The sequence below is a fragment of the Ambystoma mexicanum genome, chromosome 4p (genome assembly GCF_040938575.1).
Source record: "Ambystoma mexicanum isolate Mex_15411 chromosome 4p, UKY_AmexF1_1, whole genome shotgun sequence".
Classification (NCBI taxonomy): Eukaryota; Metazoa; Chordata; class Amphibia; order Caudata; family Ambystomatidae; genus Ambystoma; species Ambystoma mexicanum.
Genome location: NC_090927.1, coordinates 813,582,662 through 813,610,034, shown reverse-complemented (window position 1 = coordinate 813,610,034; position 27,373 = coordinate 813,582,662). Strand labels below are relative to the sequence as shown.

The 27,373-nt window shown below is 50.1% G+C and overlaps 1 protein-coding gene across 2 annotated transcripts in view; it reads right to left on the bottom strand.

The window, feature by feature from the left end:
• Positions 1–27,373, bottom strand: part of CFAP206 (cilia and flagella associated protein 206) — a 901,100-nt gene that overhangs the window by 229,488 nt on the left and 644,239 nt on the right. For both annotated transcript variants that reach the window (XM_069606378.1, XM_069606379.1), the window contains exon 9: positions 5,118–5,316. In XM_069606378.1, the coding sequence (XP_069462479.1) occupies positions 5,118–5,316 (199 nt within the window). The remainder of the gene's footprint in view (positions 1–5,117; positions 5,317–27,373) is intronic.

Genomic DNA, 27,373 nt, shown 5'->3' with positions numbered 1-27,373 from the left:
ACCGTCAAAGGGCATGTTGAGGAGCCGGGACTGCACATTAGGAGCAAACCCGGACTTCTGCAACCACGCAAACCTGCGTATCACGGTGCTCACCGCCATGGACCTACTGACGCATTCAGCTAAGTCCAAACCCGACTGAACGGACTCACACATGGCATCCTTACCATCCTGGACCATAGCAAGGAAACCATCCCGTTAGTCCCCTTCGGGAATATGTTCAACCGCTAACGCAACACAGTTCCACAGAGTGTGTGTGAAACGAGACAAGGCACAAATGGAGTTGGCCGCCTGAAGCGCCATACCATCAGAAGAAAACACTTTCTTCGCCCAGCCATCAAAACGTTTGTCATCCCTATCAGGAGGGATGGTAGGGTACGACGCCTGCTTTGCCGGGGCCATGGCCGCCTGCACCACCAAACTCTCCGGAATGGGGTGCCTGGTCAAGTAGCAGGGGTCGCTACTGGCTGAACGGTATTTTCGCGACAAGGACCTGCCCACCGCCGGGAGACTCTCCGGAGCAGTCCAAGCCGCCGCCACCCTTCTCTGTAAAGCCATATGGAACGGCAGTACCGGGTCAGTTGGGGGACCAACATCAAGGATGTCTGTGAGATCATCCTGCACAAACTCCCCTGGGGGAGCAGACCATCCCAAGTACTCAGAAACCCTAGCCATAAGGCGCCGGTACGAGGAATCGGCATGACAGCCAGGCTCAGGCCCACAAAACTCCACCTCCGGAGAGGTGTCCAGTCCACTGGCATCATGCAGTGACTGCCTCAAATCGTCAAACTGACTATGGCCCGAGACAATTTCATCGGGAACCTGACTAGGACCCAGGCCATCAAAATCCTCATCCGCCTCTGAAATATATTCCAGGTGGCGAAAAGAAGGCACCCGAGAGTGCTTGCTCTTAGCCAGAGCCTTCCTAGGGGATTCCCCCGTGCCACGGGGTACCTCCGACACGAAAGGCGTTGATGGCGTGGAATGAATTCGCGCCGGCGTCGAGAGAACAGGCATCGGCGCCGAGAGGATCGGCGTCGACGTCAGATGCAGCACCGCCAGCATCGGCGGCGTCGACACAGCCCTCGAAGCCGTAGCCTCGAGCGTGTCCTTCGACGACCTGAGCGTCGACGGCTTTGACGACTTCCTCGGAGCCAGAGCCTCGAGAAAGCCTGTCGATGCCCTCGACGCCTCAGACGTCGATGTCTTCCTCGAAGACCTCACAGGTGCACACGGTCTCGAACGCGTCGAGGACCGGGACCTGGAACGGGTACGTCGAGAACGAGTCTCCTTGTACGAACAGGACCTCTCCCGTGACTCGTGCCAACCACTCTTGCGAGCAGTGTCTCTCGACCTCTCACGACGACCCCACTCGGGGGCGCAGACGGCTTAGTACCCTGCGACTCGAGAATCGCCAGCATTTTCTTCCCGAAGGAAGCCCATTCCTCCAGCGTCGCACGGCTGGTGGGGTAAGCGACGTGCCGGGCAGAGTCCTCCGAAGAGGACCTGGAAAACGACCGCGGTCGGCGCTTCTGAGAATGCCTCGAAGAGGCTGAGGAGTGTCGAGACCGACTCCTAGAAGGAGACCCACGAGACTTCCGACGATGACGCGGAGAGTCACCTCTCGAATCATCTGTCGAAAGCCCCGCAGACTTCGACTTACGGGGCTTGGACACCCGACCTACCGACAACTTCTGCTTACATTCGCGTAAGGCTTTGGACGTGAGCGACTGGCAGTCGATACAGTCATCCGTGTCGTGGGCCTCCCCGAGGCACCAGAGGCAGGCGTCGTGCGAGTCCGTCACTGACATCTTGGACCCACACTCCCTGCACTTCTTGAAGCCCGGACGCGGGGTCGAAGACGAAGTAGAAGACATCTTCACACGAAGGATTTCACAAAAACGAACAGGTTCGAAGAACCGAGAAGAACAGAACTCCAAAGAGTTGAGGCGTTAACCGAGATTCACGAAGCAACACGTTAGCGGAAAAAACGGAACGGAGGCTACGGGCGTCGTGCGTCCTACTTATCACATCGGATGACGTCGGACGTCGCAGGAGGTCCTCGACGGCGGCGCATCTACGTCATCGATGCAGGACGCAGAAAAAAGTTTCCGAAGCAGCACAGCTGTGGTGATTACATGTCATAGATATGGAATACGTCGGAGGACCCAATCCCCTCAAACTGTTTTTACTTTCAGGAATTTCCACCACTTTCCCTCCTCTAGCCCTTGGCAGCTTCCCAATGGCTGTATATGGGCAAGGGGTGGCATATCATGACAGCAATTGCATGAGCGAAATGTTTTCTCACACATGGTGACCATACCATCCAAATGAGGCATTATCACGAAGGGGATTTCTGTACTGGGGCATTTGAAGCTGCACTTGGCATATGATTAAATAATCTGACACAAAATGGCGATTAGACCATTTTGACTAATACTATGATGTCATCCCTTCTCCCTGAGGGGGAGACAGTTTTCATGAGGTCAGGAAGGTAAGGCTGCTAACCGATAGTCCCCCTGGGGGTGGTATTCAGTGGGAGGAATTTATGGGGAGGGATTCCTCCTTCCTCTGTGATACAGGGAGGACATCATGGGCAGACGCAGTATTCCCAACCTGTACCCACCTTTGTCCTTACCTTCCTCTAATCCTGCAACCTCTCCCATGTATTTGTGTCAAACCAATAATACCTCTAGTACATGGACAAGGAAGAGTAGGGTTGACCCCATTGGACATTCATTACAACATACTGAGACAAAGAAGAGGCTTGGAGTTATGAAGAAGCCTCAAAGCAACTTTAATGAACAGACTAGTTCTTCAAGGGAGACTGCTTACAAATAGAAGATGGACTAATATTAGGATCAGTGCCTCCCTGGAAGCACTTCGAGCGAAGTCACAATACCTGTAGATGGAGAATTTGAAGACAATGTTGCTGATCGGGATGCTGACGGTGAAACTCTGATGATCCCTATAGACCGAGACAAGATGGAGAAGGTGGTCCAGACGTGAGAGAATGCTGTACGACGCTGTCAAACCAAGACGCGCAACCTGACTTCGGAGAAGTACAACAGAGCAGTCAGAGACAGCGTACAAACAGAAGGAAGTGGAGGAAAGCCGTCTGGAGTTTTGGAGAAGCCTGAGACCGACGCCTAGGGTCGGGAGCCCGACAACAAGGTACAGGGGCTGCCTGGGTCCATGAAGGGGTTTGGACCTGACCAGGAGAAAGAAAGCCAAAAGGGATCTGGGACCCAAGAGTATTGTAAAGGGGTCTGGGATCCGAACGAGAGAAGGAAAAGCCTAAGTGAAGGGGTCTGGGTCCCAAATACCAGAAACATTTGTGATGGGGTCGAGGACCCAAAAGTGGGCACACAGTATACCTGGCAGGGCAGGGAAGTATACCAGCAATACTGGCAGAAATCCAGTTTGATAAATACAGGGTCGGAGACCCATCGCTAACTGAGGAGGAATGCCTCAGATGTGAGTCTTCTTTGTGGCAGTGCCTGACTGGGGAGAGCACCAGGTCTGTGCAACGGAGCCGCTGGAGAGGCTCAAAAGAAAGCCCGAGAAAGGCCAGGGGAATGGTGACATTCCCCCTACTTTGTTGAACTGTGAAAACCAGCCTGAGAAAGGCCAGGGTAATGGAGACATTATCCCTATTTCGTTGAACTGCCAAAACCAGCGTGAGAAAGGCCAGGGGAAGGGAGACATTCTCCCTGCTGTGTAGAACTTTGTTTGTCCAGAAGAAGGGCGCCATTCCTCTCGACCAAGAAGACTTCGTGCTATTTTGAAGCTTAAGGACTAGAAGTAGGATTTTGGACACTGGACATTATTATTTACGGACATGCTGACAGTTCCTTAGTGTTTAGTTGAGGCAGAGAACCCCCTGTTAGGGTTAGGGATAGATGTGTCTTCTTTTTTCATACAAATACAAGTATTTGGCCAAAACATGCCACCTGTGTGTCAGTCTCTTCCTTCAACACCCTGAAAACCATGCATGTGTGGCAGTAAGATGCACCAGTTGGCATTACTAGACATTTGAAGGGATGACAGCAACTCGACATGTGAGCCTGTACTTTATATTTGGTGACTGTACCATGCATGAGAAGCATTAACTGACATTGCATAGCATTTTCCTTGCCCCTGGCACATGATGGTAGCATATGTCCATTTAAGGTAACACCTGGATCGGTAGGCTATTTCTTACACATTAAGCATGTGAAGCTGTAACAGGCATAAAAGGGCAGTATCATCATATAGAAAGAAACACTTCACATATCACAGCAATACTTCGGAGTGTGCGGCTGAGCTCAGCTTGAAATGATGACCCTTTGCGTGGGAGGATACACCTGGTATAAGGTTACAGTAACTGCCCATTTGCAGCTGCAGTGGCATATGAAGGCAGTGCCCCCGGACAAATGTTTTCTGTGTGTAAACGGGTCACATCATTGCCCCATCCATGGCATAGTCTGGTAGTAGCCAACTTAAAATATGATCCCAGGTAAGAACGTTTTATTTTTGGCCTCAATTAGCAACAATTCACCCCGGAGGATAGCTCAGCGGCAACGTGTTCGCCTTAAAAGCAAGACAACACGAAGCAACACAGGTTCCATCCCCGGATCCGGCTTAGAAACCTCTGGGTATTTAAGCGCGTTGAAAATACGCAACTAATACAAAAAAAAAACAATTACGCAACAAAAAAAAAACCAACTCCTGTAACAGCGCCTCGATGCCCGCGGGCTGTGTGAATGCTTTAAAAATGCAAAAATAAATAAATAAAAAACAATTGGTTATTTTATTATTAATGTAAATATTTAAGTTGATATTTTACATCCACTTGTAATTTCCCACTTTGTCATCATATAACTTTCATTCCGGTGACATCAGTTGGCATACTATGTCTCTTCTACTACCCCTGGCATTTTCGTGATTTGCTGTCACTGGGAAACTGATCCACATTGCGCAGGAGATATATAGCTAACGTGAAGGTCTTTAACAGACCATTGAAAGTTGTTTTTCTGGAACACAAAATACATGGGAAAGAATTGCAAGGGAGTTATAATATGCTTTTGACTATGACTATTTTAAAAACAGCAAAAGGATAAAATGTCTAGTGTGAGTACCACTATTCTCCATTTTCCGTTCCTCGTCGCTTTTCACAGTAATTCCATCAAGAAGCGGTTGTAGGACCTGGGCAGGAAAGAGCTCTTCATGGATTCCCAGGAATGGCTGGAGGTTTGCCGTCATATTGCTGAGAACACTGAGCAGTACAATCTCATCCTGGAAACTGTTCCATATGTTTGAACCAGCAATGAAGTGAGGCTGTGAAGGACAAGAAAGGCATCCAATGCAAACTGCTTTATTATAATAGAAGCAACAACACAAATATTAACAACAAAAATATCAATGGAAACTACAGCGAATAATTGCACTTGCACAACAGAAACCAATAATATATAGACTTTTGTTAAAGATATGTCTTTCTAAATTCTCCAATTAGGGTTTACAGGCAATTGCTACATTTAGTGCATGTCTGTTAACTTAGTGCTTTATGAAATTATATATCTCTCAAACAATCGATAATTATTCTCTTTTTGTCATAAAAGGCAGTGCCCTGATGTCATAGACAAGAGGCAGGGATAGGCCACCAGAACAAAAAGACAAAAACAAAGCACCATTGCTAATTTTCATGTATGCTCTCTATTGGATGAGAATGTGGGACAAAACAATAAAAGATAGCCGCATCACACAATACACATGATTGGTCCTCTTTCCCCTTCTACCAGCCCGCCACCACTGCTTATAAGTGAATACAATTAAAATGTGCCCTTGTGATAAAAAATACACTGAGAAGCATTCTGATCCCAACACAGATACTTCTGGAGACCTGGGGGCATAATCCTTCTCACCTCTCCTCCCCTGCCCTGTGCCCCATCCCGCCTCAGATCTTTTCAACTTCTCGCCCCTTTCCACTGGAACCGTCTTCCCCTCCCCATATGCTCCATCTCCTCCTACACCTCCTTCCGCACTTCTCTCAAGTCTTACCTCCTCCAATCCCCATCATAATACCTGAGCTATCTCCTTCACGTTGGTCCTATACCGCTTCCTACATTTTTACTACCTCCCTCACCTCGGTCCCGTTCCAGTAATGTAATACCTTACTGGTCATGTAAATTGTTCTAAGTACTGTTTTCTGATACCTGTTTCTTTGTTGCTTATGCTTGTTATGTATTCTTTTGTCCTCATGTAAAGCGCTTTGGATTTAAGCGCTATATAAATCCTAATAAAATACAAATACAAAATAATAATCGTGTGTTTCCTGTTATCAGGCCTCATGATCTCCAATGAATCTCTCTTGTCTCTAATAGACTAAAGTACACTGGCTTTCACACATTTTACACCATTAAAAGATATAAGATCTACCATGTAAAAACAATGAGTCCCATCCATGTCCATCAGTGAGGTTTTAACCAGGGGATCATCAAATGGGGGTCCTTGGGTACCAGATATTTAATTAGCTCATGAGTCAAAATGGCTTTACTATTCCTCCAAACTCTAAGCCAGTGACGTACATGCTAGGATGCAGATCACCAAGAAACCAGCAGCCCAGTTCCTGGTGCACCACAAAATTAGGGGCCGACGTAGGAAGCCCCAATATACTCTTAAAAAAGGTGTTCTCCACCACCTGAATGTGCTCAATCTTGCCATATCCCCACAACTCCATACCATAACTAGGAACAAAGGTGGCTTTGCCATTATAAACTTTGAGCACAAGCTCAATTGGCTTGTTTTAAACAGACTCAAAGCTCTATCAACCCCACCAATAGCCTGTTTACATCTTGTGGGCTGCTTATCGACATGCACTTAACCCCCAAAATTCGATTCAAATCTAACCCCCAGATACTCAAAATTGTCCACTCTGGGGATTAGCTTCCCAGAGCTAAATATTGGCAAAGATTTCAGAGGACGTTTCAGTTATTTTCAGAAAACAGCATTGGTTGGATAAGCCCACAGGCAAGTACCTATATGTAGCAACAGTGAACTAAAACCAATCTACTACTAAAAACCAATATGTACAATTTAGCAATACCTTCACCAGTCGTACCAGATAAACCCAGTTCCCAATGGGAAATCTAGCATGACTCATTATGGGTCTGTTTGAGAGTTGTAGGTGGTCACTGATTCAACGGCCACCAATTCAAGGCAGCACCCATATCATTGCTTTGGAAATGGGGGTCTACGGATCTTACAGCACCTTGCAGAACCCCAGAGTGAAGATGAACGAATATCAGTGGTGCCACAAAGTAATGAAAAAGCTCTCAGCAAAATTAAATGTAAATTTTGAAATAAAAAAAATATTGTGCTACTTTTCTTTCTGCATAAACATTTCAAATGTCGGTGAGTTGACAAAATAGATTGTCACCCTCAGTAGGGTGTGTGTTAAGTCAGAATTATATATGTTTGGATACTGAACTGTTTAGTCACACAAATATTTATCTCCTTCTCCAGACCTTCCGAGCGTAAGGAAAGAAATATGCCAAAAGGATGCTTGTAAGGATATCCAGATATATAAGATTTGTTGCGTCGTCCAGAACCTAACTTAACCTAACTCCTATCCCTGCCACAAATACAGAAAAGAAATAACAATCAAACAAAACAAAGCAATGGCTTCTTCTTGCCCCAATGATTTAAGTGATGGTTGGCATATGACGCCCTATTTTATCTTCGGTTTCAAAAAGGGCTCCCCGACTCCAGTGCCCACTTCACACAATTGTCTCGTTTACCCCACTGTGTTGGGTAAAACGTTCTTGTTAGTTTACTGTTTATCCTACATTTTTTCCCACTCTCTAGTTTTCCTGGTTTTTACTGTCTTTTACCTTGTACCATTTCCAGGTGTTTTATACTTTTGGGCTTGGTAATTCTTCTCGGTTGTCTGTCAGGTTCCCAGTTCACTTTCACCCCTTCCTCTGTCTTTCCGCCCTCTCAGGGTTGGTTTCCCACCCCACTTCTGTGTCCTTTTGCTTTCACCCCTGCTTGGGGGTCATCTCTTTCTCACCGCCTCTCAGGGTCTGCTTCACTCATGCTGCCCACCTCTCGGCGGCCCAAAGCAAACACGCACCTTTTGCTGTCTCACGGTGCTCCTCCAGTCGGGTCAGTCAGAGAGGCGTAGGTCTTTTTTGGTGGTGTGGAAGCTGCTGCTTCCTCCTTGTCAGCATCTAGCGGCTTCCCGGTGGTATCTCTGCATCTCCTCTATTGCAGGTCCTGTTTCCTCTTCACTGTGTCTCGTCGCCTGAGGCTTCTGCTGGGTTGACCACTACCCAAACACTACATCTGCTGCGTTCTGCTCTGCACCAGACCATGCCTCCCAGGAAGGCTCTTCTATGTGGCTCCTATGCGGTTCCTTGGGCCCATCTCTGGCCTCACAACAACGTGGAGGTGCTCTTGCTCCTTACTGTAGCATGAGGGCCTAAGACTGGTTTTCTGCGTGGACTTGCATATGGTGCATGCAGAGGGTCAAAAGCCACTCCACCCTTGGGTGCATGCCTCATTGCATTCGTCAAGCCCCATAATGCCAACAAACGTGTGGAATTCTGGAGACAAGGGAGGATAATACATATCCCTCTCTAGGGATTACCTATCCTGTGAGGGGGGCATCTCCCTCATTGTAATCCCACACACCCTGTCCCCTGGGGTGTTAAGCTTGGTGGACTCAACTCCCTAGTACCAAAGGGGGTGTTCCCCCTCTCCCCCCCCTTGGGGAGAGGGAACGAATTCCCTGGATTCATCACAGGTGTTTGCTGCATGAAAATTCTGAGGAACATCATAAGAGAATCTGCATGATTAACTCATTCTTCACACATCTGATCACACTGTTGAAAAAAAGCTATTAGGATACGGATCCTAGTTTACAAGAAGCTAAAAATATAACCAGAGCAATAGAAATGCCCAACCAAGTGTGTGAAAATAGTGCAATAAACGAACAGCAGAATGCATAACTAACAAGTAAAGTTCAACCCTCTATATTAACAGTGTAAGGGAGATTGGGGTTAATTCTATAGTGTTTAGGGACAACACACTGTAAAGAATACACAGTATCCTACTATAAGGTATATGGATGGAATAACAGTCGCCAAATGGTTTAGCTATGGGAATACTGATCTTCCCATGCCTTGCATACATTTCCGGGGCATTGAAGCCAGAGTGCCTCCATGCTTAAACTTAGTCTCAGTGATATAACCAAGCCTCTTCTTGGCTTTCAAATGCAGTCTCCGGAATACAGTGCCCAGTCTGCTTGTTAACTTATACCGAAATGTACTTCTCCCCCTTTGCCTTACAGTATGTCTCAGGTTCAGATATTATTAGCCTGTAGCCACTGGCCAACTGCTAGGCTGATAATACTATTGTGCACCCTCCTAACATAAAATAGGTCTTGCTTAAGGTTTTTGTCAGCCTTGATGTGCATACCCTCCAGCCAAATATTCTCCTTCTCTGACAATGGCTCCTGGTCTAATCTCTTCTGGTGTCTCTCCCTGGTTCTCCTGGTCTGGTCTCAGTCCACACCTGAGATACAGCCTTCAACAGGCTCACAGGCACTGGCAGAAATCAGAATAGGAAAGAGGTACGATCTACCCCTCAGCAGACTCCTACATTTCTTTCTCACTCTCAGCAACTACCTGTATTTAGCCTCCTTCTTGCTCCTCTCTGGTGTCTGGTCTGTAGCCCAATATAGGTCTTTCCCTGTGGCCAGATGTACTCTTCTATAGTCCCCTCAATGTTCTGTATTACCTATTAAAGGATAGGAGTTCCCGCGTCTCCTTGCAGGTGACAGGTTATGCTCTTTGCTATATGTTTCCTGTCAGTTGTTCAATTTTCCTCACTAAAGCTTCCCACGAGTGGCTGATTGTTAACCTGCTTTTGCAAAACATAACTCAAATGCTAGTGACCATGAACTCTGCAAAATATTTCACCACACTTAATTTGCCCATGGCATACCACCAAATACAGCTGCATGAGACGGAACAAGTTACTTACCTGTAACTGTTGTTCTCCAGCATGGGTCTGGCATGGAGTCACATGCTCTTGAATATTCCCCGTCATCAGGCTGGGAATCCTCGGTAAAGAAAAAATCAGTTTCAGTTTCGTTTCTGAACTGTGTTTCTACTAATAACCAATTACTGGTCTCTGGGTCATACTGCCCCCAGCCAATGACTGCAATCTACCTAAGCCCCTCCTCTGGCAGCCATCTTCAGATTTGTTAGCACGTAAAGTGGCTGTAGGACCAAGAGAAGAGCCGCAGAGGGGTAGGAGGGAGGGTTTGCATGTGAATCCATGCCAGACCCATGCCGGAGAACAACAGTCACAGATAAGTAACTTGTTCCTTCTCCAGCATGGGATCTGGCATGGATTCACATGCTCATGAATACAAGAATACAAAGCAGTACACACATGCACAACCACGGGAGGTGGCAAGGCTCAACATTAAGCATCTCTTACCTCCTCACCAGGCTCACCATCAAGCGAACAGGTTGTGCAGCACTGCCTGGCTGACTCTGGACTCCTCCCTGGAATCCCAGTCAACGCAGTAGAATCTTGTGAAGGTGTGCGTCGACCTCCACATAGCAGCCCTGCAGACGTCCAGCAGGGGCACACCAGACAGGAACGCTGTGGTAGCAGCGATCACTCTGGTTGAATGGGCTCTCTGAAGGACGGACAACGGTCGGTTTCCAACCGGTGACAGTGCATGATGCAGCCGGAGAGCCATCTGGAAATGGAAGCCTTCGAGAGGGCCTTCCCTTGGTTCATAGGTCCAAAGTTCACAAACAGCTGTGATGTCCGCGCAGAACTCCAGAGCTCTAGCCATATCCAGCGAGTGCAAAGTCCTCTCAGCCGGCGACAAAGGCGACAGGAAGAAAACACCCAGGGCTCGTTGAGGTGGAAGTCCAACGGCACCTTGGGCATGAAAGAGGGGTGCGTCCTCAGGGTTGCCAGACATTTGGTCGAAAAAAATTGGTCGACCAGACAAATGGTCGAACCAATTTGGTCGAAAACCAAATGGTCGAATTTTTTTATTTTTTTATTTTAACCCTTTTTTTTATTTTTTGGGGGGGTCCCCCCCGCAAACACCTTTTTTTCTCTAAAAACCCCTTTTTTTACTAAACGAAAACCCGAAAAATAAATATATAAATAAATAAAAAAATTCGACCATTTGGTTTTCGACCAAATTGCGTCGATCAAATTGCAGTCGACCAGTTTTTTTTCGACGAATTGACTGGACACCCGTCCGTCCTCAGCACTACCCTTGTCTCATGAAATGTCAGGTAAGGAGGCTTACAGTAGAGGTCCTGGATCTCTATCACTCGTCGTGCGGAGGCGATGGCCACAAGAAAAGCTGTCTTCCACGATAGGAACTTCAACGGTGCCGAGTGTAGGGGCTCGAATGGGGGACCCATTAGCCTGGTCAGAACCACGTTGAGCTCCCACGCCAGAGCCGGAGCCGGAGGGAAAGAGCGGAACAGTCCTTTCATGAACTCCTTCACCAGGCGGTGAGACCACAATGACGACCGCCCCGGAGTTCTGGTGTAGTGGTAGATAGCCGCCAGATGGATCTTGATGGAGGCATGCACCAGCCCCGCCTTGGCTAGCGACAGCAAGTACGGCAGCACTTGAGGGGCCGTAATCTGTAGAGGGTTGATCTTCTGTGCACGGCACCAGACAGAGAACCCCTTAAACTTATGTCCATAGCACCTAAGAGTCGAGGATGCCCTGGCCTTTGCAAGTACCTCATTGCAGTCCGCCGGGATATCATAGCCTCCGAACTCTAGTGCTGCAGGAGCCAGGCCTGCAGGTTCAGCGATCCGGGATTGTGATGTAGGATGATGCCTCCTTCCCTGGCGAGAAGATCTGCATCCTTCAGCAGTTTCGCTGGGGGGCATGAGGGGGGACGGACGCGGACAAGTCCAGAAGGTCCGGGAAGCATATCTGCCTCGGCCACGCCAGTGCGACGTGGATCATCATGCACCGGGACCATTTGAGTTGATTGAGGAGTCGCAGAAGCAAGGGCAACAGTGGGAACACATACAGGAACAGGCCATCCTGTTAGGCAGAAACCTGTGCAGTTCCCTTAGGGACCACTGCAAAAAAGTTTAAGACTACAGGAGTTAGCAGTAAACCCAATTGGTAGCAGTCTGCACCACCCATATTTACCTGGTAGCTGTGGCTGAGCAGTCAGACTTCTCTCAAGATGAGTTAGACAGTATATAGAGTATACACAATAGGGCTAAAAATACAGTAGCACAAGCAAACACTGACCAGAGCTTTGGTATAAAAGTATATAATTATTTATTTAAAAACACACTTATAAGAATACACTGCCACTAATATGTCAAGCAAGTTCAAACACAGTCACTATAAATATATATACCTCCCTAGTTAATTATTCGACAAGTCTAGGTTAAGACACCACTTATTTAGCAAAACAGAGGTGAGCGCGTAACCGTAGATGGCACTCCAATAATTTGTTAAAAAAGGGAGAGAAAAGCCAGAATAGGAAAATCACACAGTACCAACACTTTTAAGAAACCACAGCAAGTCAAGAAAGGCAGGGTCTACTGTAGAGCAAAAAGTTCATAGGCCAGGCCCACTCTTGGAGAGAGCAATGCTGAATGTGCCCAAGATCACACAGTGGAAATGCACTCAAAGTCTTTGCAGAAAAGCCAAAAGAGGTTGGATCAAGTTAGAAAGGTAATGTTAACAGGTCCGAGGTCACCCCAGGATAGAGAGTCAAGGATTTACGGGACACCTTGGACAGTCTGTTGCAAGGGAGACCAGGCGGGACACAGTACCTGAAATGGTGAGAAAGCTCCAGCGGGGGCAGTTGTTCCTGGCAGCGGGTGCAAGTCTGGGCTTCATCCAGAGGAAGATAGGATCTCGACGTGGAGGAAAGCTGGAGGTCGTTGCACTGCCAGGGAAGAAACCAGCCGCTGAGTTTACCGGTTAAAAAGTACGACCCTTTTATTCGCGGTAGTGGTGAAGCGTGGCTATCCAGCCGCTGGGGTGCTTGGCACGGGCGATTCGACCACGAGACGATCCAGGAAGGCGAAAAAGGTGAACTGGTTGATCCCACCAGCTCAAAGGGAAGAAGACTCTCCTGGAAGAAGATCTCCTCTGTCGTCGGGGAAGTGGTGAATTCGTACAGCAGGGCTCCACCGGTGGTTTCGTCGTTGCAGATGGCTCAGCTTCTTCCCCTCTTCGGATTCTTTAGGTCCTGTGGCGACTTCTGAAGTTCCAGTCCCCAAAGCCCTGCTTTTATGCAGCAAAACCCCCATTCATCAGCCTAGCTGTCACTGGGCCAATCACACAAGAGTGCGACTTGAGTTGCCAAGGCAACTCAGTCCAGGGTGCCTAATCCCCCTTCCACACATCCTGTTGACCCCAGACAGAGTGGCACCATTTGGAGGGCATCTGTGGAGAAGCCTGCCAAAAAGTAGAACAAAGGGCTCGACTTGGGTTAGAGTTTCAGAGGCGAACACAAACGCCATTTTAAAACCGAGTTCTGGCAAAAAGACCGACCGTGAATTTAATATTAAATAAATAAACCGGCGGTATCTTTAACATTGCACCAAAAAGTGGTGCGTTTAAAATCAAATGGGAAAATCTCATAAGAAATATTCTGGTGGAATATTTTGCGTGGTATCCACTGCCACCAGCCAGAAACTCGACAAGGGGGGACTGCACAGTGCCCCCTTGGAAAACAGACCCAGGGGCAATCGAATTACCCCTACCAGTACTTCCACAATATGATGGTTTGTACTTGTTCTGTTCACAATTTGAGACTAGTAAAGCCAATGGTGACTTTACATGCCCTGGGAGACAGTAGTCAGTCCCAGGGTATGGAGTCTATGTTTGGGGGTCACTATGACACCCCTGTGTTACTGCACTGAGGGTGCTGTGTAACACACATACCAAAAACACATGAAGCCCTATGGAGTAAAAGACCCCATAGCCCATAAAACACATACAAAGTCAAAAGGATATCTCAAATCATGCCTAAGAGTGGGAGAAAAAGAGTCTCACTCTTAGCAGGAGAAAAAAATAAACCCCAAAAATCCAGCAAAGCTGCTGGGGGACTAGGTTTGGGAAATTAGCCTTAACAGAGAATTCTCCCTAACACGTCCCAATGCTTTGCCCATGCTCCCTGGCTGGGGAAACCTGTTGGCGAACCTCAGGCACTTGGTGTTCGCAGCTGTCGCAAACCGGTCGATCTGGGGACTGCCCCATCGGCGGAATAGGAGATCCACTTGGTCCTGCCAAAGCTCCCACTCGTGGCAAGAGCACAGCTCCCTGCTGAGTGAGTCGGTGACAGTGTTTTTCACTCCTGCCAGATGAAGATACCCGGAACATCCCCTGGGCGACGGCCCAGTGCCACAGATCCTAGGCTTCCTTGGATAGGGCTGGGGATCTGGTGCCCCCCTGCTTCCGGATGTAGAACATCGTGGTGGTGTTGTCGGTGAAGATCCGTACCACCTTGCCCCCGAGGGACGGAAGGAAAGACCTGAGGGCCCAGAACACAGCCCAGAGCTCCAGGACGTCGAGGTGTAGCGACCTCTCCTCTGGGAGCCAAAGACCTCTTGCATGGAGATCTCTGGTGTGCGCTCCCCATCCCTCCTGGGAGGTGTCTGTCGTCACCGTCTCCTGATGCGCTGGGGTCTGGAAGTCTGTGGCCGCCGCGATGTGCGCGCGGGTGCCCCACCACCGGATCGCTTGACGGAACATCTCGTTGGGGGAGATCTTGTCTTAGAAGCTGCCCGCCACTTGCATCCAACAGGTGTCGAGGAACTCCTGCAGTGGCCTCATCTGCAACATGCATAGACGCACGTAGATGCACGATGACATCATGCCGAGCAGGGATTAGATGGACCTCACCCTGGCCACTTCCATGGTCAACAGCCGTTGTACCTTGTCCAGGATGGCCTTCGTCCTCTCCTCCGACGGTGAAGCCAACCGTGCCACTGTGTCGAGTCTTTCTCCCAGGAACAGGGCGTCTTGCGACAGTACCAAGTGGGATTTCGTCAAGTTGATCGAGAATCCCAGATCCGTGAGCAGGCGAACAGTCTTCGCTGTGTGATCGACGGCGAGTTTCCTTGAATTTGCTCGGATGAGCCAATCGTCCAGTTAGGGGTATACGTGGATCCCCTGCAGGAGCAGCCGCGCCACCACCGGTGCCAGGCTCTTGGTGAAGACCCTTGGTGCCGACTTCAACCCGAAGGTAGTGTCGCCCTTGGACCACGAATCGTAGGAACTTTCGATGCCCTTTGTGTATGGGGATGTGGAAGTAAACATCCTCCAAGCCCAGCAACGGCAGGAAGTCGCCTTCCTCCAGCTGTCCCAGCACCTGCTGAAGGGTGACCATCTGGAACTTCTGGAACTTTATGTATTTGTTGATGCGGCGAAGGTCTAGGATGGGCCGCCAGCCTCCGGTCTTCTTTCGGACGAGGAAGTACCACGAGTATACTCGAGCCCCGGAGCCTCTTCAGGACGAGTTCTATCGTGCCCTCTTTTAGCATTGCTCGTACCTCCAGAAGCAGCTGCGGCACATGGTTTTCCTTCCTGGCCACGGGTGGTAGACCGGGACACTTTCTTTGGAATTCCAGAGTGTGCCCGTGGGCCAGAGCATTCAGCACCCAACGGTCGGTGGAGATGGACTCCCACATGCTGACGAAATTCGCCAGCCGGACTCCCACCGGGGTGCTCGGGTGGGGGCCCCGACGTCACGGCCGGTTCAGTCTTGCTTCGCCGGGGCCTTGCCGCCTTGGCCTCCTTGGCAATGACGACAATGTCCTCTGGCCTTGCTGCGGCCACTGTATGCTTCCTGCGACTAAGAGCGTGCCGCCTGGCCATGCGACGCATAGCCACCACCGAATCCTTTGGAGGCACCTTGAGACTTGCCTCCGGAGGTTCGAATGGACGGCCGTCGATGGAGAGAACCCAAGGCCCGGGCCATCTCGGTGTCTGCCTTGATGGCCTGCAGTGACTCGTCCACTGCCTTGCCGAACAGGTTGTTCCTGTCGAAGGGCATGTCCAGTACCCTGGTCTGTATGTCCTGACGGAAGTCGGCGGCCTTGAGACAACCGCGCCGGTGAAGGCGCCGGTGAAGGCAAACGCTGTTGCCCATCTGGCGAAAGCCGATGTCGGCGATGTCCGTGGCCACCGTGAAGGCGTGGTCCGAAGCCACCTCGCCTTCCTGTAGGATTTCAAGGGCTTTCGCCCTCTTGTCGTCTGGCAGGAAATCCAGAAGGGGAGTGATCTTGAACCACAGCTCTGTCGTAGCGTGCCACGATCGCGAGGGCGTTGGCCGATTTGATGGTCGTCATGCTATGGCGTCCAGCTTCTTCCCCTTGCCGTCCAGTGGGGAAGTGGAAGTTGATGCCGTCGCCTCTGCCGATTTCTTCTTAGCCGCCGTGGAGACCCCTGAATCCGGGGACAGCTGTCCTCTGAGGCACATAGGGGCGGAGTCTGGGACCCGGTACATCTTCTCGTACCGGTCCCTCTTCGCAGGAGCCGTGGATGGGTTCTTCAGCAGTGACAGTCCTTCGTCCCAGATGTTGTCCAGTAACGGGACTGAGAGGACGGTCTTCCTCTTTGCCTCCCGTCGTTGGTAGAGGAAACCCTCCTTCTGCTCTTCGGGGCAAAGCTGGAAAAGCTCCGATGCCCTGGCGATCATGGCGTGAAAGGAGCCAATTTTGTAGGGGGGACTAAGGGGTTTCCGAGCAGGGGGTGATGGGAGATCCATCCCATCGTCACCATTGTCGTCGGCCGTCCCCGTCGTCCCCGTCTCCGTTCCCGTCTCATCCGTCGGTGGAGGGGATGGAGGTGAAGGCTGGAAGGTAGGGGCAGGATGGATTAACCTGCGGTTGTTCGGTGGGCTTCATGACGGTCCAGTCGCCACTGGATCGTCCGCTGGGGATAAGGGCAACCTTATCCTTATCTCCGTACACAGGGTCTGGATAGCCATGAAGATTGCTCCCGAGTTGTCCTGTGGCATAGGCATTGGTTGCGACGTGAGCGGCGGCTGAGGTGCGGGGACCTCCATTTCCTCCGTGGCTCACTGCTCCTCGTCAGCCCCACTGTTGCTCTCTTCGTCCGCCTCGTCTTGATCCCTCCCGTAGGACCTGGCTTCCTCAAACTTCTTGTCCAGGATCTTTTTGACTCCAGCCAGCTCATCTTCGGAGGTGGCATCTGTGTCTGTTATGGCTACTGTGTCCCCCTCCTCTTTCTCATCCCGGGGTTTCACAGGGGTCTTCTCGATCAGCTGAAAAGATGATTCCCTCCGGGCTGGCAGGGAAACTCTAGGCCCGGAAGTCGTCTACACTGGGGTAGCCTCCACAGGCTTCGCCAGGGCCGCCACGACTCCTTCAATCGAGGCCTTCGCCGGGTGAATCAGGGCCTTCACAACCTTGGGCGAGTCTGGGGCCTTCACCTTCGGGGGGAGGGTCACCGCCTCGCCCCCACTTGGCTTTCTCTGTCGGGATCGACCGGGACTTCTCCCGAAGCTTACCTGGGTTCTCCGACTTCCTTTTCCCCGAGCCAGAGCGTTGGCTCGTGGATGATGGCGTCGGTGACATCGCGCCCTGCCTGGCAGCCGAGGAGCCTGAACCAACGGTGCTCCCGGTGCCCGCGGACTCACGGTGCTTTGCCTTTTGTTGGGCCCCTGTCACCAGAGCGCCCTCAAAGGTCTTAGAAGACCGCTCAGACTTCTTCTCACCTGCTGCTGGGCTCTTCACCTCCAGCCAGTTAGTGGGTCGAGTCTGACGGTCCTTCAATGTCCGGGCGGACATGTTCTTACAGAACGCGCAGTCCTCTTCCACGTACGACTTGTCGTCGTGAAGGCAGTAGAGGCACCGGGAGTGCTCATCCTCCTTGAGGACATTCTGTAATCCACATCCTGGGCAGATCCTAAAGAGCTTCGATCCAACAGGCGTCGTGACTCCTTGTCCTGGGCCATGTCTACGCGGGGTAGGCCTCAAAGATCTTCCGGAATCCTCCAAGAAGAGAAAACTCAATGAAAATTCGCCCTTGAGGAATCGGTGGAGCTTGAGGCTCGAATTGACCGAAAAATAAGAGTAAACTCTTAGGAAAAAAGTAAAACGCAGTAAAAGCTCGAGAGCTATAGCACGAGGACTCCGAACACTTGAACGTGTGGTAAAAATCTGAAGATGGCTGCCAGAGGAGGGGCTTAGGTAGAGGGCAGTCATTGTCTGAGGGCAGTATGACCCAGAGACCAGTGATTGGTTATGAGCAGAAAGACAGTTCAGAAACGAAACTGAAACTGATTTTTTCTTTACAGAGGATTCCCAGCCTGACGTTGGGGAATATTCATGAGCATGTGAATCCATGCCAGACCCCATGATGGAGGAGTTACTTAGTGGTATGCCAGAAGTATAGATCTTTTAGGAGGATTTTCTGGTTTCGGGGAACAATGAAAAGGAACAGGATGCCCTGCTCCAGGGTGTCCTGGGGATCATTAAAAGGAAGGGCCTTATACTTAAATTAGAACCCACATGTGAAATTGGGGGGCAGTATCTGGGAGATTAGTGCACCAGGTTGCCATACGTCCAAAGAAAGGAAACAAGGATCTGGGACCCACCTGGAAAATCGAGGTGCATCCAGAGCGATCTTCCACATGGCACTACCTGGAAGTTTAGTGCACCAGGTCTGCTAGATTCCCAGAGAAGGGAAATAAGGGTCTGGGACCCACATGAGAAACTGAGTTGTATCCAGAGGCCTCTACCTCATGGCGGTACCTTGGAGGTTGTTGCACCAGGTCTTCCAGATTCCCAGAAAAGGGAAATCAGGGTCTGGGACCCATAACTATTTACTTGAAGTTGTATTATGAAGAGCAAGACCTAACAGGAGAGTGAATCAGGGTTTTGCCAGAACATTGTGAGAAAAGCCAAGAGTGGAGAAGTCCTCTTGGCATTTTGAAGACTAAGAAAGAGAACGACCTGGCAGGACAGTGAACCTGTGGTTTTGCCAGAACACTTGGAGAGAATCCAACAAAGGAGAGTTCCTCCTAATATTGTGAAAGTTAAGAAGACCACCAGGGAAGAAAAACATACCCCTTGGTGTTGCATTGGAAACCTTGTTAAAGACAGAGAGGAGGATCATCCTCTCAATATTGTGGAACACTTGAAAAGCCAGGGGAAGAGAGTCATTCCCCCTGGTACTTGTGAGTCCTGTAACATCAGGAGCAGGGAGGCATTCACTTGAATGGTGGTGAACGACAGGAGTTGGAACTTGGTTTTGCACTTGTTTGTAACTTTGTGTTTATCACTGTGGAACTTTGCTTTGCACCATTTCAGAACTTTAATTAGTGCTTTTTGATGAAGATTAATATCTTCAGGAAATTATCCCTTGAAAATCCAGGAATGTGAAATCGCTGTCCAGGAGAGGGTTATTATTTCAAAAGCAGCAAGTGATGACAAAAAACAATTCCTATGGTTCAGAGAAATATGTGCAGAAAAATGTTTGGAAATAAATCAATGAAAAACAATGGCGATGGTCTGTATGCGGAAAAAAGACCAACTTGGAAAATGAATACAGGGTTAACGAAAGAAAAAATTTAAGTAATATCTTCATTTGACTTCCTGAGATTAAAATTTAATTCCAGGGGGTCATGGTTTGACCAAGTCCACAAAAGACCAACGACATTCGTGCAGACAGGGCATCTGTTGGTTGTTTCAGAAGACCAGAAAAATATACCATTCCGAAACCAATGCTGGAAATTTATAAAGCAAAGTTTCAGTAAGCAACTCTCTATGGAGCCGAAATCTGGGGTTATCATTGCACCAAATAATTGCACAGTGGCAGAAAATCAATTCCTAAAAAGGGTACGTTCATTGACAACTGGTGCTTCAACAGTGCTCCTACACCTGGTTCTGGGATGGTCAGGCATATAACACTTAGGTATGCTGAAACCCGTGCAGTACAGGATACATTTGTAAATAAATACCTACATAGGGGTGTACAGGAGATCTTTGGTAGAGGTGCTGACTTGCGAAGAAGCCCATGGGCTGAAATGCGTAAAACACCCAAGAATTTGGCGGACAACCTTGTGAATGTCACCTGAATCTATCACTGAATGTACTAAACAAATTATCAGAGGAAAGGCTCTTAAGGCAAATGGGAAACACTGTTACATTTCTTTTTTTTTTTTAAACTTTATTTTGGTACTTTTTCAACAACTTGTTACCAGGTTAACCAAAGGAACATATGAACCCCAGAAGAAGTTACACCATGCAAAATCAACTCACTCCGATCCGCCGCCCACCTCCCCTCTTCGTACCCCGATGTATCACAGCTAACTTTAACAATGCCCCTAAATGCTTTAATGCATAGTAAGGGACCTCAGGGACCGGTCTTGCTTATATAGCATTGGTCTGGATTCGGTCCTCCACCTCTAGTCCGCCTGAGTCAGCAAGTAGTTTACATATGGACCCCAGATTTCTGGAGGGCGGGTGTGGAGTGGCAAGGTTTTAATAAGGTTTGTTTCCACATCATGGCAATAAGTGACATCCTGAAGCCATTGTCTCCGTGATGGTGGCGGACCCCTGCCCGAGGACATCGCAACTTGGCGTTGCGCCAACACCAACAGTAGGTTCGTGAGTTTCCTTATTGCGGAAGGTAGATTACGTGTGCAACCCAGCATGGTCACTAAGGGGCACCTTGGGATCTGTTCTCCCACAATCGTTGAAGTTGCGGTCAGGATCTCGTCCCAGTACCGGCTGATAGAGGGACACTCCCAGGCCAGATGAAAAAAAGTTGCCGGGGTGAAGTTGCACCTCTCACAGGCTGAGGAAATAGTTTCATGGTGCCGATGCAATTTACTTGGGGTAAGGTAAGTTTGATGGAGAAAATGGAAATGGGCTAGTTTGAATCTTGAGTTGAGGGCAACTTTTTGCGTTTGTTTCCGTTTATAGCGCCCGTCCTCGTCACTGATGACATCCGCTAGGGTTGTTTACCATCTGGATTTAGTAGACAATGGGGGTGGTGTTGTTGCAAGTAGTTCTTTATAGATAGTCGAGACGAGCTTGCCTTCCCCACACGCCAGGATTGTATCATGCAGCAATTTACAGGTGGATGGCCGCTTTGGGAAAGAGGAGAACCTGGAGCTGAGTGCGTGCCGGAGCCAGAAGTAAACAAATATGTCTATGGAGGTGATTGCGCCCTGTTCTTTTACTTGTTGCAGTGACAGAAAGGTGTCGTCGGCAAACCAGTCGTCGATTGGGACAATGTGCAGCTTGTCTATGAGTTGAAGGTACACATTCTCTGTTGTAAGAGGGATTCCGAGAATACATTTTGCTGGAAGGAGAGGCGAGTATCTATCTACGATGTTATACTTGCGTGCCATCTTCTTCCAGACCGCATATGTGGTCAGTGCCATGTTCAGGGTATTCGCTGGAACAGTTAACTCACCCAAGATTGCTGCTCTCAGGAGGTAAGGGGTGGCCAAAGCTCTTTCAATTTGAACATGTGGGCGCACCGATTGGGTCGCGTACCAGTGGCTCAAAAACTGAGCTTGCACAGCCCAATAATAGCATTTCACGTCAGGTAGAGAATGGCCACCATTCATCGTGGGTTGAGTCATGATGGGATATGCGACTCTGGTGGGTTTACCTGCCCAGATTAAGTCCAAGACGAGACTCTTCAGTTGGCGAAAGAACCTCTGTGGTAGCAATAGTGGTACATTTGTAAAGAGGTATAGAAGTTTGGGGAGTATAATCATTTTGACAATTGAGGCTGTCCCCCAGAGTGTCAAAGGAAGCTGTTTCCAACGCGTTACCTTCTCAGTGAGTTGCGCCATGGTTCTGCCATAATTGTCGCGGAAGATGTCGTTGCGGTTCCGGGACAGCATTATCCCAAGGTACAGGACCCTGGAATATTCCCATCAAAAATTGAAGTCACCTGTGAATGCCTCTGTCAAAGGGAAAATTATTGATTTGCTGTTCATTTTTAGCCCTGAGAACGTGCCGAATTTAAGAACTTCTCTCATCACTGGGTTCAGATTATCGGATGGGTCTCTGAGAAAGAGGGCCACATCGTCGGCATAGAGGGACAGGATCAGTTTATGCGGTCCTATAGATAGGCCTTTATCCATGAATTTGGATCTCAGAATAGCCGCTAGGGGCTCCATGGCCAAGGCGAACAACAGTGCCGGCAGGGGGCAACCCTGCCTGGTGCCGCGTTGCAGTTCGATGGGGGTGGATTTCGCGGAACCTATAGAGATGACCGCCTGGGGTTGATTGTATAGCAGCAAGACTAGTCTGAGAAAGCACGACTCCAGGCCCATTTTGCGCAGTACAGCAAACAGATATGGCCATTCAACAGAATCAGATGCTTTTTCGGCCTCGAGAACACGGCAATTGCTTGAGTGGCTGGGTCTAGCGCTTCCATGATGCTGAACATCCGACGGATGCCAAATGTAGTGCTCCTACCTGGCACGAACCCTGCTTGGTCAGCCAGTACTAGTCCGGGCATTAAGGGAAGTAGCCTGCTGGTCAAAATCTTGGCATGGATTTTATTATCTAGATTGATTAGTGCTATGGGTCGATTCGAGCAGCACTCGTCAGGGGGTTTGTCAATCTTATGCAGTAAGATCAGGTTTGGTTCTCTCAGTGTCGAGGGTAGGCGCCCGGCCTCCTCCGCTTCCTCGAACATTGCCACCAGTAGAGGAGCAGCAGGGGCCCCATGGCTTTATAAAATTCTCCCGTTAGGCCATCCGGACCAGGTGCCTTGGATCCTGGCAGTTCTTTTATGGCTCGCAGGACCTCTTCTGCAGTGATCTATCTGTCGAGGTGTGCCCACATTTCATCAAATAACCAATAGAGTTCGATATCATCGAGATACTGGCAAAGGGCATCAGGGGAGTTCGAGGATTGGGATCTGTAGTAGTATTCACGGAAGGTTGCCACAATCTCTTCTTCAGAATACACCAGCTTTCCCTGCCGATCACATATGCACTCAATGGTAGGGGGCTTCTTGTCCGCTGTTAGCATCCTCGCTAGAAGGGCCCCTGGTTTTTGTCCCTTGCCGTATGGGCGTATCCGGTGGTTTCTTGCAAGGTAGCAAGCCTCCCGTTCTGCCATAGACCTGAAGTTGTCCAGTTCAGCCCTAATAAGGCTGAGCGTGGCTTGGTCACCAGTGGATTTGTAAGAGTTTTCCAGGTTTTTTAGGCAAGTCTCACTTTTGCATAGATCGCAGCAAATCGTTTTTAGCACCCCACATTCTTTTGCAATGCAGACCCCCCTCGTATAGCACTTCAAAGTTTCCCAGAGGGTTCCAAAAGCGGGGGTTGTGTCTTGGTTTAAGTCGAGGAACAGTTTGATCTCCTCCTGAAGTTCTTGCACAAACACTGTCTTGGAGCGCCTCCGAATTAAACCTCCACAAGCAGCTTCGAGCTTGTTGATTTGCCAGGGTGGTGACCAACAGGACAGGGGAGTGATCCGAGATGGTGCGCGGTAAGATTGAACACTCGCTCCAGTGTAATGCACTGTCCCTGGACACTAGGAGGTAGTCAAGGAGTGAGCTGGTCCCATGCACCCACGAGTGGAACGTATATTCACAGGATGATGGGTGGGAATGCCTCCATATGTCTGTCAAGTTATAGGTGTCGCAGATTTCACGGACTTGAGAACTTGCTCTCGCGTTTGACTTGGAGTCTGTACGTGATCTGTCACGCTCGGGGTCTAGAACAGTGTTGAGATCTCCTCCCCAGATCACCGTCGCGTTAGAGATGTCTGCGAGATGTTGCATTACCCAGTCAAAATCGGTGGCATTGTCCATGTCTGGGCCGTAGGAGCTCACCAGGATCAGGCGTACTCCCGCCAGGATCCCATTCACAAGCAGGTGCCTGCCTTCTGTGCCTCTGGCCACTTCCACCAGCTTGAAGTTTATATTTTTGCTAATCAGAATTGCAACGCCCCTGGCGTATGAAGAGTAAGATGCATAGTACCGGTGGCAGCCCCCGATAGGGGCCCAACGGGTAACCCCCAACACACCCGTAATGGAACTCTCCCCCCAGATTACCCAAAAAACAAATAGTGCCGAGCCGGGGGCGCTAGTGCCTCCCAAGAACAGTGCACAATGATAAGAGTTTCAATAGTGCCCTGCTGTACCTCCCTCCGTTACATATAGATGAAGGCGCAGCATCCTCCCTGAGTCGCTTCACGGGGGGGGGTCCGCTCTGCCGCACTCTCTCTGACGCCGATTTGACTTATTTTGCAGAGGCTGGCATCCTAGCTCATCTAGGAAAGCGCTGGCATCTTCTGGGGAGGTAAAGAATTGTGTTTTGCTGCCGTGGAGGATTCACAGTTTCGCTGGAAACATCGAATATTGGATATGTCCCTCTTGTAGGTGGCGTTTTACACTGGTGAAGGTTCTCCGCGACGCCTGGACTGAGGGTGAGAAATCAGGAAAGAACTGGATCTTGTCACCCTCATATTGTAAGTCACCTTTTTTCCCGTGCTAGCCTGAGGATGGCACCCGGTCACGGAAATGAACAAGTTTTGCAATAATGGGGCGCGGTGGGGTGCCAGGGTCTGGGCGGCTAGTCGGGATCCGGTGTGCCCTCTCTACCACAAAGAGCAAGGAGAACTCCGTTGCTCCAAAGAGGTCTTTACAAAGGTGTTTGACAAACTCCTCCATTTTTGCCGGAGCCTGCTGCTCTCCTACCCCCACAAGCCGAATATTACTTCGGCGGGCGCGTCCCTCAAGGTCTTCGTTCTTCGCGACCACTTCCTTCACCTGCCGTTCCAGCGACGTGACTCTGGTGGTCAGTACAGAGGTGTTGTCATCTAGATCCGATACTCTTTGTTCAACAGAGTCGAGACGATTACTGTGCTCGTCTTATCTGTGCTGCAATAGATGGACTTTGGACGAAAGTGCATCCATTTTGATATCCAGATTACCAATGCCAGCCTTAAGCTCCAGAAGGATTTCACGAATGTCATTTGGTGGGGGAGACATAAGGTCCTCCTCTAGGTCCATGGTGGAGGGCCAAGCCACTGTCGATGCATTTGTTTTGATGGTTTGGGAGTGGTCCCGACCTCAAAGGGCAGCTTGCGTTGACCTTCATCAGTTTTACCCATTTCGTTTAGTTGAAATGTACCCACCTATCCCAGCGGCCGGTGGGGAGTGAAGGCGCCAAGCGCGGCTGCAGGGGGCCGGCATGGCCTCGGGGCATCTGACAGGGACGGTCCCCCCGACCAGAGAGTCACAGCTACGGTGCGGGCCCTGCCCCGCTAGTGGATCACCACCGGTTGCTACTTTGCAGTGACTCTGAAGCGTGAGATGAACGTAGTTTGGGTTTGAAGAGGATTGCACCGCCCATCGTCAAGATTCCGGATGATGTTAATGCCGGCGCCCCCAGGGCACAGAGGCTGTGTCAGCTCCACAATGTTAGTGCTAGAGTCGTGATGTGGATGCCGCAATGTTTTAGGCAGGTGTCTCCTCCTACGGGGCCGCGAATTCACAGCAAGGTCCTGAACCCACCCTGACCCCCACGTCAAGTGCTTGAAGCTGAAGCAGACCCACCTGTTGCTGAAGTGGGGTCAACTCTAGATCCAAAGAGGGGTCTGCAATGCCGATGATGAGGAGCCATATCCAGGCAGGGTGGTGGGTTTGCCTCAGGTCGTGGGGTGCGTCGCCACACTGGTGATTAGGTGATATAGCAGCCCTTGGCCCTTGAAGGTGAGCTGATATCTCTCTAGAGACGCCACCCGGGCGAAGCATGCCTCCGAGGCGGCGAGGGGGTGCCCCCGCATCGGGAGTCAGACAGCCGGGCCCTAGAGGCCACCGAAAACCACTCGTTTAGCCCCCGGGGGCGCCCGCACCGTCGTAGATGTTACCTGGGTGTAAACAGATGAGACGGCCCCAGGGAGGGCGGACACTCCACTCGCCGGTGCTTTGGGTTGAAGATGGCGGTTGCCACCCCCGATAGAGGGAGGGGTACAGGCCACCGCAGTTGTCTTTGAGGTAGTCACTGCGGCTCCAGGGGACACGGCCGATGCGCCGCCCGCAGCCTCCGCTCGCCCGGGACCTGCCGGTTTCTTTATGCTGATGATGTGTTTCAGGCGGGGGGGGCAGGCAGGGGACCACCAACACGAGGCCCGCCAGGCGGGGGTGTCCAAGCTCTCTCCGGACGGGCTGGTACCACCTATCCCTGCCCGCAGACCCCCGATGTCACCAGGTCCACTGCCGGACAGCGCCGATCCCTCCTAGCTTCCATGCAGCTGTAGTGTAGCACGTACGGAAGGCCGCGCGGCAATCCGCTGGACACCGCAGGGTGGGCCCGACACCGTCCTAGCCACCAGCACTCGGCAGCCCCCACGCACGGGCCACTCTGCGCCAAGGCGGCACAGCCCCTGCAGCGATGCTCAGATCAGGCACACAACGCATCTGCAGGGGACACTACCACTGGGCTCTGCCCGCCCCTCCAGCTGTTATTAGGGCGCCACCAAGGTGGAAGGCTGTGCCGCGCTGCGCTGGCTCCCGGCGAAGGAGCTGAAAGCTTGCTTTCCAGTCGCCGTCAGCTACATGTATGTCTTCTCCAGGACGTCAATCTAGTTTCACTGCTGGTTCCACGAGTGAGCAGACTCGAAATGGCACTATTTCAGGATTTCTGTGGGCACGGTACGGAGCTCTCTAATGAGCCACCATCTTGGATGGCTTTCTAGCGCCCTCTGGGAAATACTGTTACATGATGTTTAGCAAACTGGCTAGGCCAAGAATATTGTTCGTATGAATTAGATGTGGGTTATGAAACCTATCTGGGTTAAGTGGGGCTGACTCAGGCCTGAAGACCCTACCTAAAAGTTTGATTTGGCATTCTTCCGATTGACACCTTTACTAAACAGTGCAGCTGCTCCCAACATGACTATTGTTATTACTGCAAGAGCTCGAAAGAAACAGGAGAGCACTTTTTATTCATGTACCCGTTATACACAAATATTAGAAACTCTAATTTAAAGCCTTGCTTAAATAATCGTGGTGTAGGGACACTATCAGACGTAATTACGCTGTGCAGAATAATAATAATGTATTTCTTATATAACGCTACACACCCACAGGTCTCAGAGCACTCAAATAACAGAAGACATTATTATCCCACAGAGTGGTAACCATTTTATAGACCTCGGAAGGATGAAAGGGTGAGTTGACCTTGCTGGGATTCGAACCTGCCACCAATGATTGTACACAGATATCAGGGTGAGCGCTTAGCTCGCTGTGCTATCTGACCAGCTATATAGATTTAACCTTTGCAATAGCACATTTTCTTTGGAGACTGGTCCGGAGAGAAAGAGGAAAAAGCGCGCATTAATATGTC